Raw genomic sequence first — 22,171 nt, 5'->3', positions numbered from 1 at the left:
AGGAAGCCCTACACTACTTTAGACAGATGGCTTTCCGATCTCTTCTTTAAAAACTTCCAGTGTTGGAGCATTTACAACTTCTGGTGGCAAGCTGTTCCACCGATTAATTGTTCTAACCGTCAGGAAATTTCTCCTTAGTTCTAAGTTGCTTCTCTCCTTAATTAGTTTCCACCCATTGCTTCTTGTTCTACCATGTCGTTTGGCGGGCGCCAGGGGAAGAGCCTTCTCTGTGGCGGCCCCGACCCTCTGGAATCAACTTCCCCAGAGATTAGAACAGCCCCCACCCTCCTTGTCTTTTGCAAGTTACTCAAGACCCACCTATATCGCCAGGCATGGGGAAACTAAGACATCTCCCCCAGGCTTTCTTATATTTTATGTTTGGTATGTATGTGTTGTATGGTTTTTAACAGTTGGTGTTTTTTATATAATTTTTATTATTAGATTTGTTCCATTGTTATACTGTTTTTATTATTGTTGAGCCGCCCCGAGTCTTCGGAGAGGGGCAGCATACAAATCTAATAAATTGAAATTGAAATTGAAATCAGGAGCTTTGGAGAATAGGTTGACGCCTTCTTCCTGCCGCACGAATCCCAGCGACCGGTTAGGTCCCACAGAGTTGGCCTTCTTCGGGTCCCGTCGACTAAACAATGTCGTCTGGCGGGACCCAGGGGAAGAACCTTCTCTGTGGGGGCCCCGACCCTCTGGAACCAGCTCCCCCCTGAGATTAGGATTGCCCCCACCCTCCCTGTCTTTCGTAAACTCCTTAAGACCCACCTCTGCCGTCAGGCATGGGGGAACTAAAACACCTCCCCCTTGCCCATGTTGTTTTGTTGATTGATTGACTGTGTGCCTATTTTTTATATATATTGGGATTGTTTTATGAAATTAGTAATTTTAAATTGTAATTAGATTGGTGGGCATTGGATTTGTTATTGTGTACTGTTTTTTATTATTGTTGTGAGCCACCCCGGGTTTTCGGAGAGGGGCGGCATATAAATCCAATAAATCTAATCTAATCTAATCTAATCTAATAATAATAATAATTTATTAGATTTGTATGCAACCCCTGAGATATTGGAACACTGCTATCATGTCTCCCTTGGTCCTTCTTTTCATTGAACTAGAATAGAATCACAGAATTGGGTCCTTGAAACATAGAAACATAGAAGATTGACAGCAGAAAAAGACCTCACGGTCCATCTAGTCTGCCCTTATACTATTTCCTGTATTTTATCTTACAATGGATATATGTTTATCCCAGCATGTTTAAATTCAGTTACTGTGGTTTTATCTACCACGTCTGCTGGAAGTTTGTTCCAAGCATCTACTACTCTTTCAGTGAAATAATATTTTCTCACGTTGCTTTTGATCTTTCCCCCAACTAACTTCAGATTGTGTCCCCTTGTTCTTGTGTTCACTTTCCTTTTACAGCTTTTTTAAAATGTTTCTGTACACAATTTCATGTTACAATGCTATTTGGGTTTCTTTTAACCTTCATTAACATTTATCGATCTATATACAGTACCCTATATTATATTACTTAACAGTGTGCTAAGTTGTCTTAAAAATCAAGCATTTGGATCAATCATTGCTAGGGATTATTCTATCTGCTCTGAAAAACGAGGGAGGGGAAAGAGAATGTGTTGGCTCTTTGATGCCATCTAGCGGTCGGGACTTTTGCAGCTAACCTCGCAGTCCGCTCGGCATACATTTCCCATCGTACTTTGAGGCCAGAAAAGAGAAGGACGTCCAGGTCATATAAAAACTACATTTCCCAGACAGCCATAGGATTCCAGACCGGAAGCCAGTTGTGTGTGTGGTTTTTTTTTTTTTAAAAAAAGACTTGCTTTGAGTGACTTATGGTGTAAATTCTGCATTTCCAGCGAGAAGGCGGTGGGAAAATGTTGCCCGTGAGTTCAAGGCTTGCGAGTCTGTTGTTGCGAGACGTCCAAAGCTTTTCTACACGGTTCAGAGGTGAGACAACTTTTAGCTTCGCTTGCAATGCTGAGAAACCGAGACAGCCAAGTGGAGTTTTTCGCCTGGGTTTATTATTCCAAAACAATGCTGCGTGTTTGGCTTTGCTAATTTCTCAGGATTATATCAGAGAAATATTCTGAAATATTACGTCCGATATTAAGCCTACGCCATTGGAACAAAGTCAGACCTGTGTTTAAAACTACTTTTAAAACTCAAGTTTATATAGATATTAGTTTGCATTCAGTTGGTGCTTCGTTACATTCTCTGCCTCTCTACATCTCTATCTATCATCTATCTCTAACTATATCTATAATATCTATCTATCTATCTATCTATCTACATCTATCTGTCTGCCTCTCTATATCCATCAATATCTGCCTGCCTCTCTCTCCCTCCCCCTCTCTCTCCCTCTCTATCTATCTATCATCTATATCTATCAAGCTATCTCTACCCCTATCAATATCTGTCTGTCTGTCTGTCTGTCTGTCTGTCTATCATCTTTATCAAGCTATCTTAACCCTATCAATGTCTGTCTGTCTGTCTGTCTGTCTGTCTATCATCTATATCAAGCTATCTCTATCCCTATCAATATCTCTCTCTCTCTCTCTCTCTATCTATCTATCTATCTATCTATCTATCTATCTATCTATCTATCTATCTATCTATCTAATCTATCTGTCTGTCTATCTATCAAACTATCTCTATCTCTATCCCTATCTATCATCTATATCTTTCTACCATCTATCTATCTATCTATCTATCTATCATCTATATCAAGCTATCCCTATCCCTATCAATATCTATCTATCTATCTATCAATTTATCTATCTATCTATCATGTTTTTAATAGGAAAGTGAACACAAGAACAAGGGGACACAATCTGAAGTTAGTTGGGGGAAAGATCAAAAGCAACATGAGAAAATATTATTTTACTGAAAGAGTAGTAGATCCTTGGAACAAACTTCCAGCAGTTGTGGTAGATAAATCCACAGTAACTGAATTTAAACATGCCTGGGATAAACATATATCCATCCTAAGATAAAATACAGAAAATAGTATAAGGGCAGACTAGATGGACCATGAGGTCTTTTTCTGCCGTCAGACTTCTATGTTTCTATGTTTCTATCTGTCTATCTATCTGTCTGTCTGTCTATCTATCATCTATATCTATCAAGCTATCTCTATCCCTATCAATATCTATCTATCTAACTATCTCTCTCTCTATCTCTCTCTATCTATCTTTCTAATCTATCTGTCTGTCTGTCTATCTATCAAGCTATCTCTATCCCTATCAATATCTCTATCTATCTATCTATCTATCTATCTATCTATCTATCTATCTATCTATCTAAACCAAAAAAGGTTTGCCATCACTGGCATAGTCTATGCACGTATATAAATGCAAGAAGAGACAGAAGTGTGTTGGTGCAAATTCACCTGGCTTAATTTGGACTCAGAATATCATAGAAACTCTCCTGTGGAGTTGCTGGTTGGGGAATTCTGGGAGTTGAAGTCCACACGCCTTAAAAGTGGCTGAAGTTGGGCAACCCAGCCTTAGAAGAGGATCAAATGTTATTTGACATAATCCGGTCATTCAGCTGTGTCCTGCTTCTCAGGTTTGCTGCTTCCGCCTCCGCGCAGTCCTATGATATGAGGCGAGTCGAAATCACGCCGCTGGAGCAACGGAAACTGACCTTCGACACCCATCGTCTGGTGCGAGATCTGGAAGCCCATGGTGAGCAAACATCTCCAGGGAAACGTATCTGAGAACTTTCCTTCATGCAATCACAATAACTCTTAGACTTATACAGGTAGTCTTCAATTTAAGACCACAGTGGTAGAGCCCAAAATTTATAGTTGGTCTCTTCAGCCTTGAAAGACGGTGTTTAAGGGGCGACTTGATCGAAGTGTATAAAATCATGCATGGGATAGAAAAGGTGGATAATAGTATGTTAAGAAATTTAAAGGATAAGGATGTTAGATTGAATAAGTGATTTTAATTATTTTATCATATTGTTAAAATAGATATAAAGAAGTAGAAACATAGAAGACTGACAGCAGAAAAAGACCTCATGGTCCATCTAGTCTGCCCTTATACTATTTCCTGTATTTTATCTTACAATGGATATATGTTTATCCAAGGCATGTTTAAATTCAGTTACTGTAGATTTACCAACCACATCTGCTGGAAGTTCGTTCCAAGGATCTACTACTAAGTAGATTTTAAATTGAATAATTATATAGTATTTTAGTATTTTAAGAAACTTTAAATGTACGTTTTTTATTAGCTTAATTAATTTATTTTAATTAGTGTAATTATGTTACCAAAATGATATTTTGGTAATATATTGACACAAAACTATAGATATTAGAATTGATTTTAATTATATGGAAATATAGATGTAGATTTAATAAGAAAGCAAAGTACTATAAACTGTATTTCTGTACTGATCTGATCATAGTTAGATTTTGTTTTTGTATTAGTTAGACTTCTATGATTAGCAGAGCAATGGTAGCTCCTTAAATGTTAAATGTTGTATGTATTGTCTGTCTTAAAGAAAAACAATAAAAATATGATAAGAAAAGAAAAGGTGGATAGAGCAAAATTCTTTTCTCTATCACACAATACTAGGACGAGGGGGCCCTCCCTAAAGCTCATAGGTAGGAAAGTGAGGACGAATAAAGGGGAATATTTCTTCACCCAGAGGGTCGTTGGTTTATGGAATTCACTTCCAGAAGAGGTCGTGACAGCTGTCAGCCTTCAAGGCAGGATTAGACAGATTCATGGATGCCAAGTGTATCCTTGGTGGTTATGGAAACAGATGTCCAAGTGACGCCTCTCTTTTTCAACCAGCGGAGAAGCCATCCAAAAAAAAAATGCCAAAAATTCGTGAAAAAAGTTGATGGAGCCCACGGACCAGCACTGACAGCACTGGATCCGTGACGCCATTGTCACATCATCATTGGTTCCCTAATGGTTTGGGCGATCTGGTCCGAACTGGGAGGAACCCACCCCTGGTCTACCCAGAGCGACGTAGAAACAGGCCAGTAGTCTGAGGAGTGGCATCAAGTTGGCCACACCGACCCAGCTGGCCACACCCACCCTCCCGCTGAGCTCAACCACAGTCCTGATGCGGCCCTTAATGAAATTGAGTTTTGACACCCCTGCCCTAGGTTATGGAGTCAAAAAGTCAGGATGGAGCAGTGGTTGGAGTGCAGCATTGCAGGCTACTTCAGCCAACTGCTAGCTGCAGTTCAGCAGTTCAAATCTCACCACCGGCTCAAGGTTGACTCAGCCGTCCATCCTTCCTTGGTGGGTAAAACGAGGACCCAGATTGTTGGGGCGATATGTTGATTCTGGAAACCACTTAGAGGGGGCTGTAAAGACACTATGAAGTAGTATATAAGTCTAAATGCTATTGCTATAAAACTGATTACAATTACAGTCTTCCCTCGATTTTCGCGGGTTCGAACTTCGCGAATAGCCTATACCACGGTTTTTAAAAAAATATTAATTAAAAAATACTTGGCGGGTTTTTTTCTATACCACGGTTTTTCCTGCCCGATGACATCATACGTCATTGCCAAACTAATAATTTTTGCAAATAAATAACAAAACAAATAATTATTGTTAATAAATAATTATGTTTACAAATATCAGGATCGCTAAGTGTCTTATTCAACGGTGAGTACCAGTAATAATGATGAGTAAATGGTTGTTAAGGGAATGGGAAATGGTAATTTAGGGGTTTAAAGTGTTACGGGATGGCTTGTGATACTGTCCATAGCCAAAAATGGTGTATTTACTTCCGCATTTCTACTTTGCGTAAATTTGACTTTCGCGGGCGGTCTCGGAACGCATCCCCCGCGAAAATCGAGGGAACACTGTACTATTTTAGAAGCAGATTAATCACATCAGAGTACTGCATCCAGATTTGGTGATAGCACTATAGAAAGAGTGCAGAGAAAAGCAACCAAGACGTTTAGGGAACTGGAGACTAAAATGGTGCAGTCAGGCGGTAGGGAAAGCAAGTAGGATGCTTGGCTGCATAGCTAGAGGTATAACAAGCAGGAAGAGGGAGATTATGATCCCGCTATATAGAGTGCTGGTGAGACCACATTTGGAGTACTGTGTTCAGTTCTGGAGACCTCACCTACAAAAAGATATTGACAAAATTGAACGGGTCCAAAGACGGGCTACAAGAATGGTGGAAGGTCTTAAGCATAAAGCGTATCAGGAAAGACTTCATGAACCCAATCTGTATAGTCTGGAAGACGGAAGGAAAAGCGGGACATGATCGAAACATTTAAATAGGTTAAAGGGTTAAATAAGGTCCAGGAAGGAAGTGTTTTTAATAGGAAAGCGAACACAAGAACAAGGGGACACAATCTGAAGTTAGTTGGGGGAAAGATCAAAAGCAACGTGAGAAAATATTATTTTACTGAAAGAGTAGTAGATCCTTGGAACAAACGTCCAGCAGACATGGTAGATAAATCCACAGTCACTGAATTTAAACATGCCTGGGATAAACATAGATCCATCCTAAGATAAAATACAGAAAATAGTATAAGGGCAGACTAGATGGACCATGAGGTCTTTTTCTGCCGCCAGACTTCTATGTTTCTATGTTTCTAAATACATGTCGAATGGTTGCAAGAATTGGGCATGGCTATATGCTGATTCTGTAAACTGCTTAGAGAGGGCTGTAAAGGCACTGTGAAGCAGTATATAACTCTAAATGCTATTGCTATATGCTCAACAGGTTTTGCAAAAGAACAGGCTGAAACGGTTGTCTCGGCATTAATGAGTTTGTCTTCGGTCAGCCTGGACACTGTCTACAAGGATATGGTAACGCAAGCCCAACAGGTAACCAAGCGATGGCCATTCCTTGGTGGCATCACATTCTATTATTATTATTTATTAGATTTGTATGCCGCCCCTCTCCGCAGACTCGGGGCGGCTCACAACAGTGATAAAAACAATATATATTGACAAATCTAATAATTAAAATCTAAGATAACAATTGTACATTTAAAAATCTAAAAGCAAGGAACCCCAGTATAAAAAAAACATACATACAGTCATATCATGCACTAGAACTACATAGGCAGGGGGAGATGTCTCAGTTTTAGGGACGTTAATATAAGTAATTGCTTTTTTTAAAAAATATTTTTATTGATTTTTTACAATATAAGACTCACACAACATGAAACAAGTGTTTGTGTGAATTGTGCCCACCACAAGACAAACATTCATACCCCGCCACCAAATCGGGGGTGTTTCTTGTATAAACCATTTTAACCCAAGAGCAAAGTATCTATTTACATATTATAAAGTGATTCCAATTTGTTCCTTGTAGCTTGGTCTCGGATTGTACTCGTCATATATCATCTTGCATTGTCCCATCGTCCCATCAGTTGTCGCAAGCCAGTTTCATTAACCAAATTTATCCTTTTATCCATAATCTCAAATTATATATGATCCACCCTGTACCGGTACCAATTTTGCATTGTCCATTTTGTCGCATCCTTCCAACCCAAGACTATGACCGCCTGAGCGCTTTCTATCGCTGCTTGTTTTATTTCTCTAAATTCTCCCATCTCATTACTTTTGACTAATACTGCCATTTCCTTAGTAATTGTCCATCGAATATTTAACATCCTATTAATATCCTCTTGCACTTTTTGCCAAAAATTCTGCACTACTGGGCATTCCCAAAACGTATGCATAAACACTCCTTTATCTTGGCACCTGTTCTGTCGGGCTCTCTGGTAGAATCCTCCCAAAAATTCACAGGTACAAATTTCAGACACACACACGTTTGAAAATTCAAAACAACGTTCTTTATAATGAAAATTCACTTAAACCAAGCCCTCTTTTGGTATAGCAAAGAGCCCTCGTCTCCAAACAAACTGGTAATTTATACAAGTCCCTTATCAGTCCTGTGATACTTAGCTTGCAGCTGTGAGGCAATTCACAGTCCTTCTTCTTTCACAAAGTGAAACACACTTTGCTCTGGTTTAGTTTCAAAGCAGGGAAAAATCAGCACACAAAAAGTCAAAGTCAGTAAAGCAGTCACGAAACATAACGATCAGATAATCCTCCACAATGGCCAAACCCACAGGCTGCTATTTATAGCAGCCTCACTAATTACCACAGCCCCACCCAACCGCAGGTGGCCTCATTTTCTTTGATAATAATCTCTCAGTTGTTGTTGCCTATGCATCACTCTCCGCATGCGTGGCTGTATCATTAACTCTTGTTCCGAATCCAAGGAGGAGCTAGATAATTGATCTCCTTCTGAGCTGTCTGCCCCACTCTCCTCCTCCCTGTCACTCATGTCTTCTTGGTCAGAGGAGCCTTCATCATCAGATTCCACCGGGGGCAAAACAGGCCTGCAGCATGTGGATGTCTCCCCCACATCCACAGTCCTTGGGGCAGGAGCTGGGCCAGAGCTAACCACAACAGCACCCATGCCAACAAATACCCTTAACCTTCTGCCGAAAGTATGCGAGTTGAACAGGTGTGTAATACCACTTATGTAATATTTTCCTTCCCATTTCCCTAACTCTTACATGCGCGGAAGCAAAGGAAATGCAGAAAACCAGTGAAGTCTCCCCTGTGAGAGCGTTCTCGTGTGAGATTTCACTTCCTTCACATGCACAGAAGCCAAATTTTGCACAGAGGCACACTCACGCCTACCGGTCACCAAAGCTGAAAACACAACTGCAGCACTAGCGGCTGCAACAAGGTACCCTTCCCTGCCAAAGCTGTATATGTGCACATATAAGGTACAAATACAGTGTATAAAGTTTTGCCACTACTTCCCGAAAATGTTCAATCTATTGCATTGTCATCTCATACAACATTCTTCTGACATATTCCTGGTATAAGGTTTCCTGCCTGAGCAGGGGGTTGGGCTAGAAGGCCTATCAGGGAAATTGGCGGTTTGGGAAATATCGGAATTCATGGGAAAAAACAGAATAAATCAGGGGGGGAAACCAATACCTCTACTTACGAACTTGATTCGTTCCGTGATCAGGTTCTTAAGTATAAAAGTTTGTAAGAAGAAGCAATTTTCCCCATAGGAATCAATGTAAAAGCAAATAATGCGTGCAATTGGGGGAACCACAGGGAGGGTGGAGGCTCTGTTTCTTCCCAGGAGATTCCTAGAGAGACCCCACAGAGACTTCTCCCTGCCTTTTCCAGCCCTTGTTTCCTCCCAGGAGATTCCTAGAGAGGCCCCACGGAGGCTTCCCACCTTTTCCGGCCCTCTTTCCTCCAGGAGATTCCTAGAGAGGCCCCACGGAGGCTTTCCACCTTTTCCAGCCCTCTTTCCTCCAGGAGATTCCTAGAGGCCCCAAGGAGGCTTCTCCACACATTTTCCAGCCCTGTTTCCTCCCAGGAGATTCCTAGAGAGGCCCCACGGAGGCTTCTCCCTGCCTTTTCCGGTTACAGTTTCGGAGGCTCAGGTTTGTAAGTAGAAAATGGTTCTTGAGAAGAAGCAAAAAAATCTTGAACACCTGGTTCTTATCTAGAAAAGTTTGTAAGTAGAGGTCTTCTTAGGTAGAGGTACCACTGAATTTAAAATGTTTAAAAGTCAGGGGAAAATCATGTTAAAAAAAACGGATTGTGCTGTCTGGCAGAGTCAAGCAAAAATGAGCATAACTGTGGCAACACAATACTTCCTCAGCTACCAATATTTCTCCATGGCTTAGTTGTTTGGTATGACATCATCTACGACTGTACCTTAAATAGATTGCAGGTTACGGGGAAATATCAGGGAATTTCAAAATGCTTTCCCCCCGGACACTCTGATTTCTATTTTATGTTTTTAGGAAATAACTTTGCAACAGATAATGTTTCACCTGGATTCCATTCGCAAGGATATGGTCATTCTTGAGAAGAGCGAATTTGCCAATTTGAGAGCAGAAAACGAGGTATTATTGTTAAGCGGTGTGCAGAGTAATCTTTGAGTTCTCAAAGGTACACATACACTGAGGAAACGTGGAGTCCTAGCAGATAGCCAGCTGATAGCCCAGAGAATGAGTAATGGTTCAATAGTACAATCCAGATACATTAAGTTTATAAAATATTATTTACTTTGGCAAATACCTTAGTCAAGAACAGTCCTAGTCATACACAGTTAAATCAATCAATATATATACAAAACTATAAGTCTTATTTGTTCAGTTTACAAATACATAAACCATCATTTGAACACACAGTTCTTACTACAGCAGTCACAGGGAAATAACAGAAATAGAGAGGTTCCGAAAGAATCACACTCCTGGCGCCCTCCTGTGGCCATCCATAACATTAACTCTTAAAGCAATAGTGTTTCAATACATTTAAGCATACATTAGTTGGTTTGTTTTATATATTACATAGTACTAACAATTATCTCCAAACAAAAAACAAAAAGAAAGGATTTCTTTTTTAGCTTGTGAAGGTTTTCTGTAAAATTGACACTTTTTCAGATATTATAGCTTAGGTGCAATGTTCCAAATTCAGTCGCAAACATCAGCTTGTGGGGCTGTGAATGGGATGACTGGTTGCAGCCATCAGGGCTCAAATATGTCACTGAAAAGTTATGGCCATGAAAGTCAACTTGCGTATTTTGCTGTTGCGGCTCCTTTATACCGTCTGCTGTTTTTCTGCTTTCTTCCTCTCTTCTTTAGAAAATGAAAATTGAATTGGATCAAGTTAAACAGCAGTTAATGGTAAGTAGACCAGGGACAGCTAAGCCTTTCAATTAGAGTCTTCGGAGAGGGGCGGCATACAAATCTAATAAATCATTATTATTATTATTATTATTATTATTATTATTATTATTATTATTATTATTATGTCAGTACAACACAGCAAACGAGATCACAATGCTGAATTTCGTATTTCATCACCAGTCGGGCGCTTCCCAAGCACCTAGGACTGCGTGATGTAGCGGCGAATTATGTTTGCCGATCCCAGTAACGCGGCCTTTTGCAATTGACAGATGGAGGTTTTGTCAATTCCGATGGTTTTCAAATGTCCGCTGAGATCCTTTGGCACTGCGCCCACCGTGCCAAGCACCACTGAGACCACTTTCACGGGCTTATGCCAGAGTCGTTGCAGCTCGATTTTTAGATCTTCGTATTTCACTAATTTCTCTAGCTGCTTCTCCTCAATTCTGCTGTCTCCTGGGATTGCAATGTCGATGATCCATGCTTTCTTTTTCTCCACAATCAGGATGTCTGGTGTGTTATGCTTCAGAATTCGGTCAGTCTGAAGTCGGAAGTCCCACAGTAGTTTTGCTTGCTCATTTTCAACCACCTTTTCGGGCTTATGATCCCATCAGTTCTTTGCCACTGGTAAATGGTAGTTCCGGCACAAGTTCCAGTGGATCATCTGTGCCACAGCATCATGTCTATGCTTGTAGTCAGTCTGTGCAATCTTTTTGCAGCAGCTGAGTATGTGATCGATTGTTTCATCTCTTTCTCTACATTATTAATATTATTATTATTATTATTATTATTATTATTATTATTATTATTAATTATTTAGGATGGAGCTTAAATCTGCTTTTAAAAAACAATTGCAGACAATCTTTTCAAAGAGGTGGCCTTGGTATTTTCTAAGCTTGGGGTTTCTTCGTTTCTTGCAGATTTTTCATTAGCCAAACTAGGTAACATCATTATTAGCATGACTATTTGGCAGGGACTCACTGCTCACAGTCACTCATGCTCTCATCACCTCGAGGCTCGACTACTGCAACGCTCTCTACATGGGGCTACCTTTGAAGAGTGTTCAAAAACTTCAGATCGTGCAGAATGCGGCCACGAGAGCAATCATGGGCTTTCCCAGATATGCTCATGTTTCGTCATCACTCCGCACCCTGCACTGGCTGCCGATCAGTTTCCGGTCACAATTCAAAGTGTTGGTTATGACCTACATGGCAGCTTAAAATTCTGTTGGGAGAATTGGCGCTAGACTTATGGTTAGGGGTCACCACACCATGAGGAACTGTATTGATTGCAGACTACAGGAACCATTTGCACACTCGGGTGACCCTGAGGACACAGATAAACCTCCAAGTAGCCTTAACGACCGTCTTAAAAGGATGCAAATGACCAGCCGGCTGCAAGGGGTATCAATCCTTCCAGTTCCCCACCATCCTGTCAGAGCTGAAGAAGCTTCTGGGATGAGAAGGGAAACATCTTCAAAAGAAAATAAACAAGAAAGTACAGTTGCCTCTTGGGGGGGAAAAAGCGCAACCTTTGGGATAACTTTGGCGAAATTAATTGCATCAACCGCATAAGACGGAGTGGCTGTGGGTTTTGCCTCCCAAGGACAATTCCATCTGTCCGTCCATTACCCTGGGAGGGGAATCATTGACCCCCTCAGAGAGGGTCCGCAACTTGGGCGTCCTCCTCGATCCACAGCTCACATTAGAGAAACATCTTTCAGCTGTGGCGAGGGGGGCGTTTGCCCAGGTTCGCCTGGTGCATCAGTTGCGGCCCTCTCTGGACCGGGAGTCACTGCTCACAGTCACTCATGCCCTCATCACCTCGAGGTTCGACTACTGTAACGCTCTCTACATGGGGCTACCTTTGAAAAGTGTTCGGAAACTTCAGATCATGCAGAATGCGGCTGCGAGAGCAATCATGGGCTTCCCTAAATATGTCCATGTCACACCAACACTCCACAGTCTGAATTGGTTGCCGATCAGTTTCCAGTCACAATTCAAAGTGTTGGTTATGACCTATAAAGCCCTTCATGGCATCGGACCAGAATATCTCCGAGACCGCCTTCTGCTGCACGAATCCCAGCGACCGATTAGGTCCCACAGAGTGGGCCTTCTCCGAGTCCTGTCAACAAAACAATGTTGGTTGGCAGGACCCAGGGGAAGAGCCTTCTCTGTGGCGGCCCCGACTCTCTGGAACCAGCTCCCCCCAGAGATTAGAACTGCCCCTACCCTCCTTGCCTTTCGTAAACTCCTCAAAACCCACCTTTGTCATCAGGCATGGGGGAATTGAAATATCTCCCCCGGGCCTATACAATTTATGTATGGTATGCTTGTATGTATGTCTGCTTAATAATGGGGTTTTAAAAAATATTTTAAATTGTAAATTATTAGATTTGTTATGAACTGTTTTATTGAGTTGTGAGATACAATTAGATACAAATCTAATTATTAATAATAATAATAATAATTTCTGCATAAAATGCATAATTGCATTAACTGCATAAACTAAATATTTATTTATTCATTCATTCATTCATTCAATTTTTTATGCCGCCTGACTCAGGGCGGCTTACAACATGTTAGCAATAGCACTTTTTTAACAGAGCCAGCCTATTGCCCTCACAATCCGGGTCCTCATTTGACCCACCTCGGAAGGATGGAAGGCTGAGTCAACCTTGAGCCGGTGCTGAGATTTGAACCGCTGACCTGCAGATCTAGCGGTCAGCTTTAGTGCCCTGCAGTACTGCACTCTCGCCACTTCGGTTCTAAATATGCCTTTAGAAAAACCTTGAGCGAGACCCCCCCTCCCAGCCCTGTCGCATTCTTCCACCTGCTGCAACAGTGCGGAGTAAATCATTCCTTAATAAAGAGGCTAGTCCCAATTGTGATGCAGCCAGAAGGCGGAAAGGAGCTGCTTGAAATTTCAAATAGCCCGCTCTCCAAAGAGAAAGTAGAATTTTCAGGCTGGCTTGAAAATTCAGGGGGAAACATTCTGTTTTCTCCGTCCCTAAAATTGAGAGAGAGGTGGGGGGTTTTTTCTTTAAAGAATGAAACTAACCAGATCAGAGCTGAAAACAAGCTGGACATCAACTTGGAGAGGAGCAGAGTGACCGATATGGTGAGTAGTTTGTGTTGGTATTTTTATTTTTCCTTACCTAAAAGAAGTCCTTGACTTACAACTAGAATTGGACCCCCAATTTCTGCTTCTAAGCAAGGTACCCTATTTTTCAGAGTATAAGACACACCTTCGTTTTTGGACAGGAAAAATAGGGGAAAGAATCTGCTTACCAGGTATTCATCTGGCTACTGTCCTTAGTCTGGTCTGTTTCAGCACATTGTTCTATCCCCTGGATAGGGCTTTAAAAAACCTTATTCAGAGAGAGTAACAATGAAAGAGCTTGCAAGCCAGTAAGAGGTGGGAAAATCATTAGCACCTGGTTAGCGCTGGAAAGAAACATTTGGAACAAGTAGAGCAGTGGGGGGGAAAACCCTGCAAAGACTTAGAGCGTGGAAAACATTCTTTGCAGGGAGTAACAATGAAAGAGCTTGCAAGCCGGTAAGAGCTGGGAAAATCATTACACCTGGTTAGCGCTGGAAAGAAACATTTGGAACAAGTAGAGCACTGGGGGGGGGAAACCCTGCAAAGACTTAGAGCGTGGAAAACATTCTTCGCAGGGAGTAACAATGAAAGAGCTTGCAAGCCGGTAAGAGCTGGGAAAATCATTACACCTGGTTAGGGCTGGAAAGAAACATTCAGAACAAGTAGATCAGTGGGGGGAAAACTTGCAAAGACTTAGAGTGTGGAAAACATTATTCGCAGAAAGTAACAGTGAAAGAGCTTGCAAGCCGGTAAGAGCTGGGAAAATCATTACACCTGGTTAGGGCTGGAAAGAAACATTCGGAACAAGTAGAGCAGTGGGGGGGAAACCCTGCAAAGACTTAGAGCTTGGAAAACATTCTTCGCAGAGAGTAACAATGAAAGAGCTTGCAAGCCAGTAAGAGCTGGGAACATTGTTAGCACCTGATTAAGGCTAGAAAGAAACATTCAAAACAAATAGAGCAATAAAAAAAGACTTCAAAGACAGGGTTTGGAAAACATTCTTGACAGAGAGTAACAATGAAAGAGCCTGCAAGATAAGAGCTGGGAAGATCGTTAGCACCTGGTTAGGGCTGGGGGGGAAAAGCTTTGAAAAAAGCTACATTCAAAGTATAAGACACACCTGAGTTTTCAGCCTCTTTTAGGGAGGAAAAACATTCTTCGCAGAGAGTAACAATGAAAGAGCTTGCAAGCCGGTAAGAGCTAGGAACATTGTTAGCGCTTGGTTAAGGCTAGAAAGAAATATTCGGATCTTATACTCCGAAAAATACGGTAATTGTTAAGTGAGTTTTGTCCCCATTTTGCTATCTCCCCCCCCCCTGCAGTCGTTAAGTGAATTGCATGGTCATTAAGCGAATTTGACCCACCCCATGGGTTTTGCTTCTCAGAAGCCACCTGGGAAGGCTTTTCAGCGTCAATGTACCTTCCAACAATTATTATTATTATTATTATTATTATTATATTATTATTATTATTATTATTATTATTATTATTATTATTATTATTATTATTATTATTATTATTAATTGGATTTGTATGCCGCCCCTCTCCATAGACTCGGGGCGGCTAACAACAGTAGTACAAAACAGCATGTAAATCCAATACTAAAACAGTTTAAAAACCCTTATTTGTAAAACCGAACATCCCTACAAACAAACATACCATGCATAAATTGTAAAGGCCTAGGGGGAAAGAATATCTCAGTTCCCCCATGCCTGACGACAGAGGTGGGTTTTAAGGAGCTTACGAAAGGCGAGGAGGGTGGGGGCAATTCTAATCTCCGGGGGGAGTTGGTTCCAGAGGGCCGGGGCCGCCACAGAGAAGGCTCTTCCCCTGGGGCCCGCCAAACAACAAACAAACGGTTGTAAGTCAAGGATGACCTGTACTTTTTGAGCTGATTGTGCATTCCTGGTTTTGTCAATTCTTATTTGTGTTCTCCCCCCCACAAATTCTCCAGTTCACAGATCAGGAAAGAAAGCTGATGGAAGCGTCTACAGAATTTCATAAAAAAGTAAGCGCTTCAACCTCTTTTGTGGGGTCTCCTACGTGAACTCTGTTACGGTCACAAAGGATGTTGATGCCACACTAAGCCCCAGGGAGAAAAATGACCTGTTTCTGCCAACTGCCCTGCTCACTTTGGTTACCAAATTATTATTATTATTATTATTATTTACTAGATTTGTATGCAGCCCCTCTCCGAAGACTCTGGGCGGCTCACAACAATAATAAAAACAATATTCCAGCGAAAACAAATCTAATATTAAAAAGCACATAAAACCCTATCATATTTTAAAAAGCAAACAAAATATACATACCCAAACATAAATATTAAAAAAAAAGCCTGGGGGAAAGGTGTCTCAACTCCCCCATGCCTGGCTTTATAGATGGGTCTTGAGTAATTTACGAAACACAAGGAGTGTGGGGGCAGTTCTAATCTCCAGGGGGAGTTTATTCCAGAGGGCCGGGGCTGCCACAGAGAAGGCTCTTCCCCTGGGGCCCGCCAAACGACATTGTTTGGTCGACGGGACCCAGAGAAGGCCAACATTGACAAAATTGAACGGGTCCAAAGACGGGCTACAAGAATGGTGGAAGGTCTTAAGCATAAAACCTATCAGGAAAGACTAAATGAACTCAATCTGTATAGTCTGGAGGACAGAAGGAAAAGGGGGGACATGATTGAAACATTGAAATATGTTAAAGGGTTAAATAAGGTTCAGGAGGGAAGTGGTTTTAATAGGAAAGTGAACACAAGAATAAGGGGACACAATCTGAGGTTAGTTGGGGGAAAGATCAAAAGCAACATGAGAAAATATTATTTTACTGAAAGAGTAGTAGATCCTTGGAACAAACTTCCAGCAGACGTGGTTGGTAAATCCACAGTAACTGAATTTAAACATGCCTGGGATAAACATATATCCATTGTAAGATAAAATACAGGAAATAGTATAAGGGCAGACTAGATGGACCATGAGGTCTTTTTCTGCCGTCAGTCTTCTATGTTTCTATGTAACTCTGTGGGACCTTATCGGTCGCTGGAATTTGTGCGGTAGCAGGCGGTTCCGCTGATGATGCTCTGTATGTCCTTTTAGGATTCCAGCACCAACAGTTCCCTGACAGAAGTCAACAATAAAATAGATGCTGAGATTGCAGCTCTCAAAACACTCATGGAGTCGAATAAGCTGGAAACCATCCGGTACTTAGCAGGTAGGTGCCTGGCATTAAAAGCCAGCCTCCAAAATTGGAATGCTTAGCAATTGAAACAAATGGACCTCGTTTTCTGTAGTCGCTTGAATGATAAGCGCCGTGGTGGCGCAGTGGTTAGAATGTAGTATTGCAGGTTAATTCTGCCAACTGTCAGCAGTTTGATCATGATGGGGCTTAAGGTTGACTCCGCCTTCCATCTTTCTGAGGCCAGGAGGGAGGGAGGGAAGGGAAGGAAGGAGCTGTGGTCGCGCAGTGGTTAGAATGCAGTATTGCAGACTAACTCTGCTGTCTGTCACCAGTTCGATCCTGATGGGGCTGAAGGTTGAACTCAGCCTTCCATCCTTCCGAGGGGGGTAAAATGAGGACCCAGATTGTTGGGGGCAATATGATGACTCTGTAAACTGCTTAGAGAGGGCTGCAAAAGTAGCATGAAGCAGCTATTGAGAAGGAGGGAGAGAAGGGAGGAAAGGAAAGGAAGGAAGGAAGGAAGGAAGGGGAAGGAAAGGGAAGGAAGGAAGGAAATGAGTGGAAGAGGGGAAGAAGGAGAGGGAAGGAAGGAAGGAAGGAAGAGCTTTGGTCGCGCAGTGGTTAGAATGCAGTATTGCAGACTGCTGTCTGTCATCAGTTTGATCCTGGTGGAGCTCAAAGTTGACTCAGCCTTCCATCCTTCCGAGGTGGGTAAAATGAGGACCCAGATTGTTGGGGGCAAGAGGCTGACTCTATAAACCACTTAGAGAGAGTAGTAAAGCACTGTGAAGCAGTATATTAGTCTTGGGAAGTAGGGAGGGAGGGAGGAAGGGAAGGAAAGAAGGAAGGAAGGGAAGGAAGGAAGGAGGGAAGGAACAGAAGGAAGGAAGGAGGGAGAGAGGGAAGGAAGGAGGGAGCTGTGGTGGCGCAGTGGTTAGAATGCGGTATTGCAGACTGCTGTCTGTCATCAGTTCGATCCTAATGGAGCTCAAAGTTGACTCAGCCTTCCATCCTTCCGAGGTGGGTAAAATGAAGACCCAGATTGTTGGGGACAATATGCTGACTCTGTAAACCGGGCTGCAAAAGCGCTGTGAAGCACTCCATAAGTGCTACTGCTATTGCTATTTCAGTTATTTGCTCTCATTTCATACTATTCCTCACTTGTTTTCTGTTTTCTTTTGCTCTAATAATTTCATTAAAAAATGGTGAAGGGTCTGGAGGCTAAATCGTATCATGAACAATTGAGGGAACTAGGTATGTCTAGTCTAGTGAAGAGAAGGACTCAGGGTGACACTTTATGTCATCAAATAGTGTTAATTTTTGCTTCTCACACACGTCTATGGAGATTCCCAGTCATCCAGGTCATAGTTGCCTCAAAGGTGCTTTTTCAAGAGGCAACTGGACTTTTTTTCCTTGGGGAGGAAGAAGATGTTTTGCTTCTCATCCTTCTCTTCATCTATTTTGACTGGAAGGTGGAAGGATGGAAGGATTGAGTTCTGAGCAGTCAGAACTATGAACCTTCTTGGATTAGAAGCAAAACAATGGAATGGAATGGAATAGAATAGAAGAATAGAATAGAATAGAATAACAGAGTTTGGAAGGGACCTTGGAGGTCTTCTAGTCCAACCCCCTGCTTAGGCATGAAATCCTATACTACTTCAGACAAATGGTTATCCAACATCTTCTTTAAAACTTCCAGTGTTGGAGAATTCACAACTTCTTGTGGCAAGTTGTTCCACTGATTGTTCTAACTGTCAAGAAATTTCTCCTTCATTCTACGTTGTTGTTCTTGGTGGTGGTTCTTGTTCTTGTTCTTGTTTTTCTTCTTCTCTTCTTCTTCTTCTTCTTCTTCTTCTTCTTCTTCTTCTTCTTCTTCTTCTTCTCTTCTTCTTGTTCTTCTTCCTCTTCTTCTTCTCCTTCTCCTTCCTTCCTTCCTTCCTCCTCCTCCTCCTCCTTCTTCTTCTTGTTCTTCTTCCTCTTCTTCTCCTTCTCCTTCCTTCCTTCCCTTCTTCTTCTCCTTCTCCTCCTCCTCCTCCTCCTTCTTCTCTACAAAGTAAGAGTTCTCCTTGGTGGAGCTTTTCAAGGCACCTGGATGAACATTTGTTGGGAGCGGCTTAGTGGATAATTACCCTGCGCAAGCGGTTTGGACTCGCAGGTCCATATGGTCCTTTCAAATCTGTACATTTTAAGGCAGGGTGCTCTAAACATCTCTAAGATGACCATCCAGCCTCTGGTTGAAGGCCTCTTGGGAAGATCTTCAGGTGATATCAAGGGATGATATCCTGGTTGCTCTTCTCTGGTTGAGATTCTATTTAAAAAAGTGCACGAAATGATTATGTGACTGGAGACTAAAACACACGAAGAAGAGTTGCAGGAATTGGGTATGTCTACTCTAATGAAAAGAAGGACCATGGGAGACATGATAGCAGTCTTCCAATATTAGAGTCTTGAAAGGAGTTGGGCAGCTCAGAAATCTAATAAATTAAATTAAATATTTGAGGGGCTGTCCCAGAGAGGAAGAGGGTCAAGCTATTTTGCAAAGCACCCAAAGGCCAGACAAAGAATAACAGGTGGAAACTGATCAAGGAGAGATTTAACCTGGAAATAAGGAGACATTTTCTGACAAAGAGAACGATCAACTAATGGAACAGACGTTGCCTTTGCAAGTTGTGGGAGATTTCAACACTGGACATCCTTCAAGAAGAGACTGGACATCCTTCTGTTAGAAATGGTGTATGGTCACCTGCGTGGGCAAGGGAGGGTGGACTAGATCAGTGATTTTCAACCTTTTTTGAGCTATGGCACATTTTTTACATTTACAAAATCCTGGGGCACATGGAGTTGGGGGGGGCAGCTAAAAAAAGTTTGAACAAAAATTTCTCTCTCTCTTCCTCCCTTCCGCTCTATTTCTCTCCCCCCCTCTTTCTCTCCCTTCTTTTTTCTCTCTCCACCCCTCTTTCTCCCTTCCTTCCTCTCTTTTTTGCTCTCTTTCTCCCTCCCTCCCTCCCTCCATGTCTTTCTCTCTCCCACCTTCCCTCCCTCTCTTTCTCTCTCTCTCTCTCTCTTTCTTTCTTGCTCTCTCTCTTGCTTGCTTTCTCTCTCTTGTTCTCTTTCTCTCTCTTTTGCTTTCTTTCTCTCTCTCTCTCTTGCTTTCTTTCTCTCTCTCTTGCTTTCTTTCTCTCTTGTTTTCTTTCTCTTTCTTGCTCTCTCTCTTGCTTTCTTTCTCTCTTTCTTCCTTTCTTTCTCTCTTGTTTTCTTTCTTTCTCTCTCTCTCTTTCTCTCTTGCTTTCTTTCTCTCTCTTGCTTTCTTTCTCTCTCTTGTTCTCTTTCTCTCTTGCTTTCTTTCTCTCTCTCTTTCTTCCTTTCTCTCTCTTGTTTTCTTTCTCTCTCTCTTTCTTTCTCTCTCTCTCTCTTGTTTTCTTTCTCTCTCTGAGCTTCGCGGCACACCTGACCATGTCTCACAGCACACTAGTGTGCCGTGGCACACTGGTTGAAAAACACTGGACTAGATGACCTACAAGGTCCCTTCCAACTCTATAGTGCAGGCCAATTGCTTGAAACCTTTTAACCCCGAAAGGTTCACTATTGTTGTTTTTCTTCTTTTAATTTCAGCTTCTGTTTTCACCTGCCTTGCCATTGCTTTGGGATTTTATCGATTTTGGAAATAAGAAGCCCACCGATGGAGATAGGGGAGAGAAAAAGGACAGAGCAGACACCATTCCTCATTGGACACCTCCAACGTATCTGAGATAACATCTTTGGGCTGATCTTTTCAGCGTTTGATTCATCATCATCCATCACTTTGGACGAACAGCTCAACCAATCTGTGCCCAGTCAAAAAAGTTATAGAAGCGGATCTATTCGAGCTTGAAAAACGCAGGAAAAGGGTGGTTAAAAATGTACCGGATGATCCAAAAACTGCTACCAGCAATCGTGTCAATTATCCTGCGGTTAGGTTTTCTCTTCTTCAGCTTCATTCTCTTGGCCTTCGTCTTTTGGGTTGAATCTATTTGCTCTCCAACTGCAATTGAGTTGGGGACTGTAGCTTCGAGAATTCAGATTGGCTGTGAATATACACCGTTTTGCACTCCTAACATATCCAGAAGGTGCCAATAATGACATGTGTCGGTTTCTTGCTCACAAGTGCGTTTTCGACGTTAGAGATGCTGGTGGAGAAATTTCACCAGATGTTCCACTGCCCTCATATATAATAACAGTAGACATTGGGTCTCACTTGGCATTGGAAAACCAAGCAACTGAGAATGTTCCAAAACTGCTTTATCCTGGTTTAGGTGACTGAATGTACAGTGATCCCTCGATTTTCGCGGGTTCAAACTTCGCGAAACGGCTATACCACGGTTTTTCAGAAAATATTAATTAAAAAATACTCCGCTGTTTTTTTTCTATACCACGGTTTTTCCCACCCAATGATGTCATACGTCATCACCAAGAGTCACTTCTCTCTCTCTTTCTCTTTCTTTCCTGTCATTCTCTGCTTCAATCATTTTCTCATTTCTCTTTTTTTCTCCCCTTTTTTCTATCATTTCTCTCTCTCTACCTTCCACTCTCCCCCCTCTTGCTCTCTCTCTCTCTCTCTTTCTCACTCTCTCTCTCCCTCTCTGTGAGAACGCTTGCCCCACCTCTCCTGCAGCCCCCTCGCTGATAGCTGGGACGAAAGCGCTCTCAGCTAAGGGACTGTGAGAGGGGCGGGGCGGGCATTCTCAAAGCGCTCAGAGCGGCTAGCGGCCGAATGAGGAGGATAAGAAGCCGTAGCCACCAGCGCTGCTGCAGGAGGACCCGTGTCCCAAGAAAGCCGGTGAGAGGGGCGGACGGGGGGTAGCGGCGAGGGGGCCGGAGGCGCTGGGGGGGACGGGGGGCGGCCGACATTCAAAACAATCTTTGCTGGCCTCCACACTTTCGTCGCTCCCCGCCCCCAACTTCAAGCCCAGCTACTTGCGCGGACTTGGAAAAGGGTGCGTGGGGGTAGTTTTTGGCTGTCCATAGCCAAAAATAGCGTTTTTACTTCCGCATCTCTACTTCGCGGAAATTTGACTTTTGTGGGTAGTCTGGGAACGCAACCCCCGCGAAAATCGAGGATCACTGTATTGCAATAACACATGTTGTAACACTACTTCTGTTCCATTCTAGATTGGAAATCTAGGCCATTTCTAGGTGGGTCTTCTTAGGATTGCATAGCAG

At 42.3% G+C, this 22,171-nt stretch overlaps 1 protein-coding gene across 2 annotated transcripts; it reads left to right on the top strand.

Moving 5' to 3' along the window:
• The first annotated feature begins 1,795 nt into the window (after nucleotides 1-1,795).
• Nucleotides 1,796-21,366, top strand: CCDC90B (coiled-coil domain containing 90B). 2 transcript variants are annotated; one of them, XM_070751631.1, is made up of 9 exons: nucleotides 1,796-1,974; nucleotides 3,595-3,713; nucleotides 6,742-6,845; nucleotides 9,818-9,919; nucleotides 10,661-10,702; nucleotides 13,751-13,822; nucleotides 15,759-15,812; nucleotides 16,891-17,005; nucleotides 20,585-21,366. In XM_070751631.1, exons 2-9 carry the CDS (start codon nucleotides 3,629-3,631, stop codon nucleotides 20,638-20,640), a joined length of 630 nt encoding a protein of 209 aa, XP_070607732.1. In that variant the 5' UTR covers nucleotides 1,796-1,974; nucleotides 3,595-3,628; the 3' UTR covers nucleotides 20,641-21,366. The 2 variants fall into 2 exon arrangements, with proteins under 2 accessions (XP_070607732.1, XP_070607731.1); XM_070751630.1 differs by lacking the exon at nucleotides 13,751-13,822 and having other exon boundaries at nucleotides 1,822-1,976; nucleotides 3,596-3,713; nucleotides 20,585-20,735.
• Nucleotides 21,367-22,171: the final 805 nt, after the last annotated feature.

Source organism: Erythrolamprus reginae, chromosome 4 (assembly GCF_031021105.1).
Source record: "Erythrolamprus reginae isolate rEryReg1 chromosome 4, rEryReg1.hap1, whole genome shotgun sequence".
Taxonomy (NCBI): domain Eukaryota; kingdom Metazoa; phylum Chordata; class Lepidosauria; order Squamata; family Dipsadidae; genus Erythrolamprus; species Erythrolamprus reginae.
The sequence above is the reverse complement of the archived record's forward strand: the minus strand, read 5'-3'. Positions and strand labels throughout refer to the sequence as shown.

Bases quoted from the DNA above. Each gene is read 5' to 3' on its own strand.
- CCDC90B (XM_070751630.1), top strand. From the start codon at position 1,902: ATGTTGCCCGTGAGTTCAAGGCTTGCGAGTCTGTTGTTGCGAGACGTC. The intron at 3,714-6,741 runs GTGAGCAAACAT...TATGCTCAACAG, and splicing joins GCGAGATCTGGAAGCCCATG to GTTTTGCAAAAGAACAGGCT. The intron at 9,920-10,660 runs GTATTATTGTTA...TCTCTTCTTTAG, and splicing joins ATTTGAGAGCAGAAAACGAG to AAAATGAAAATTGAATTGGA.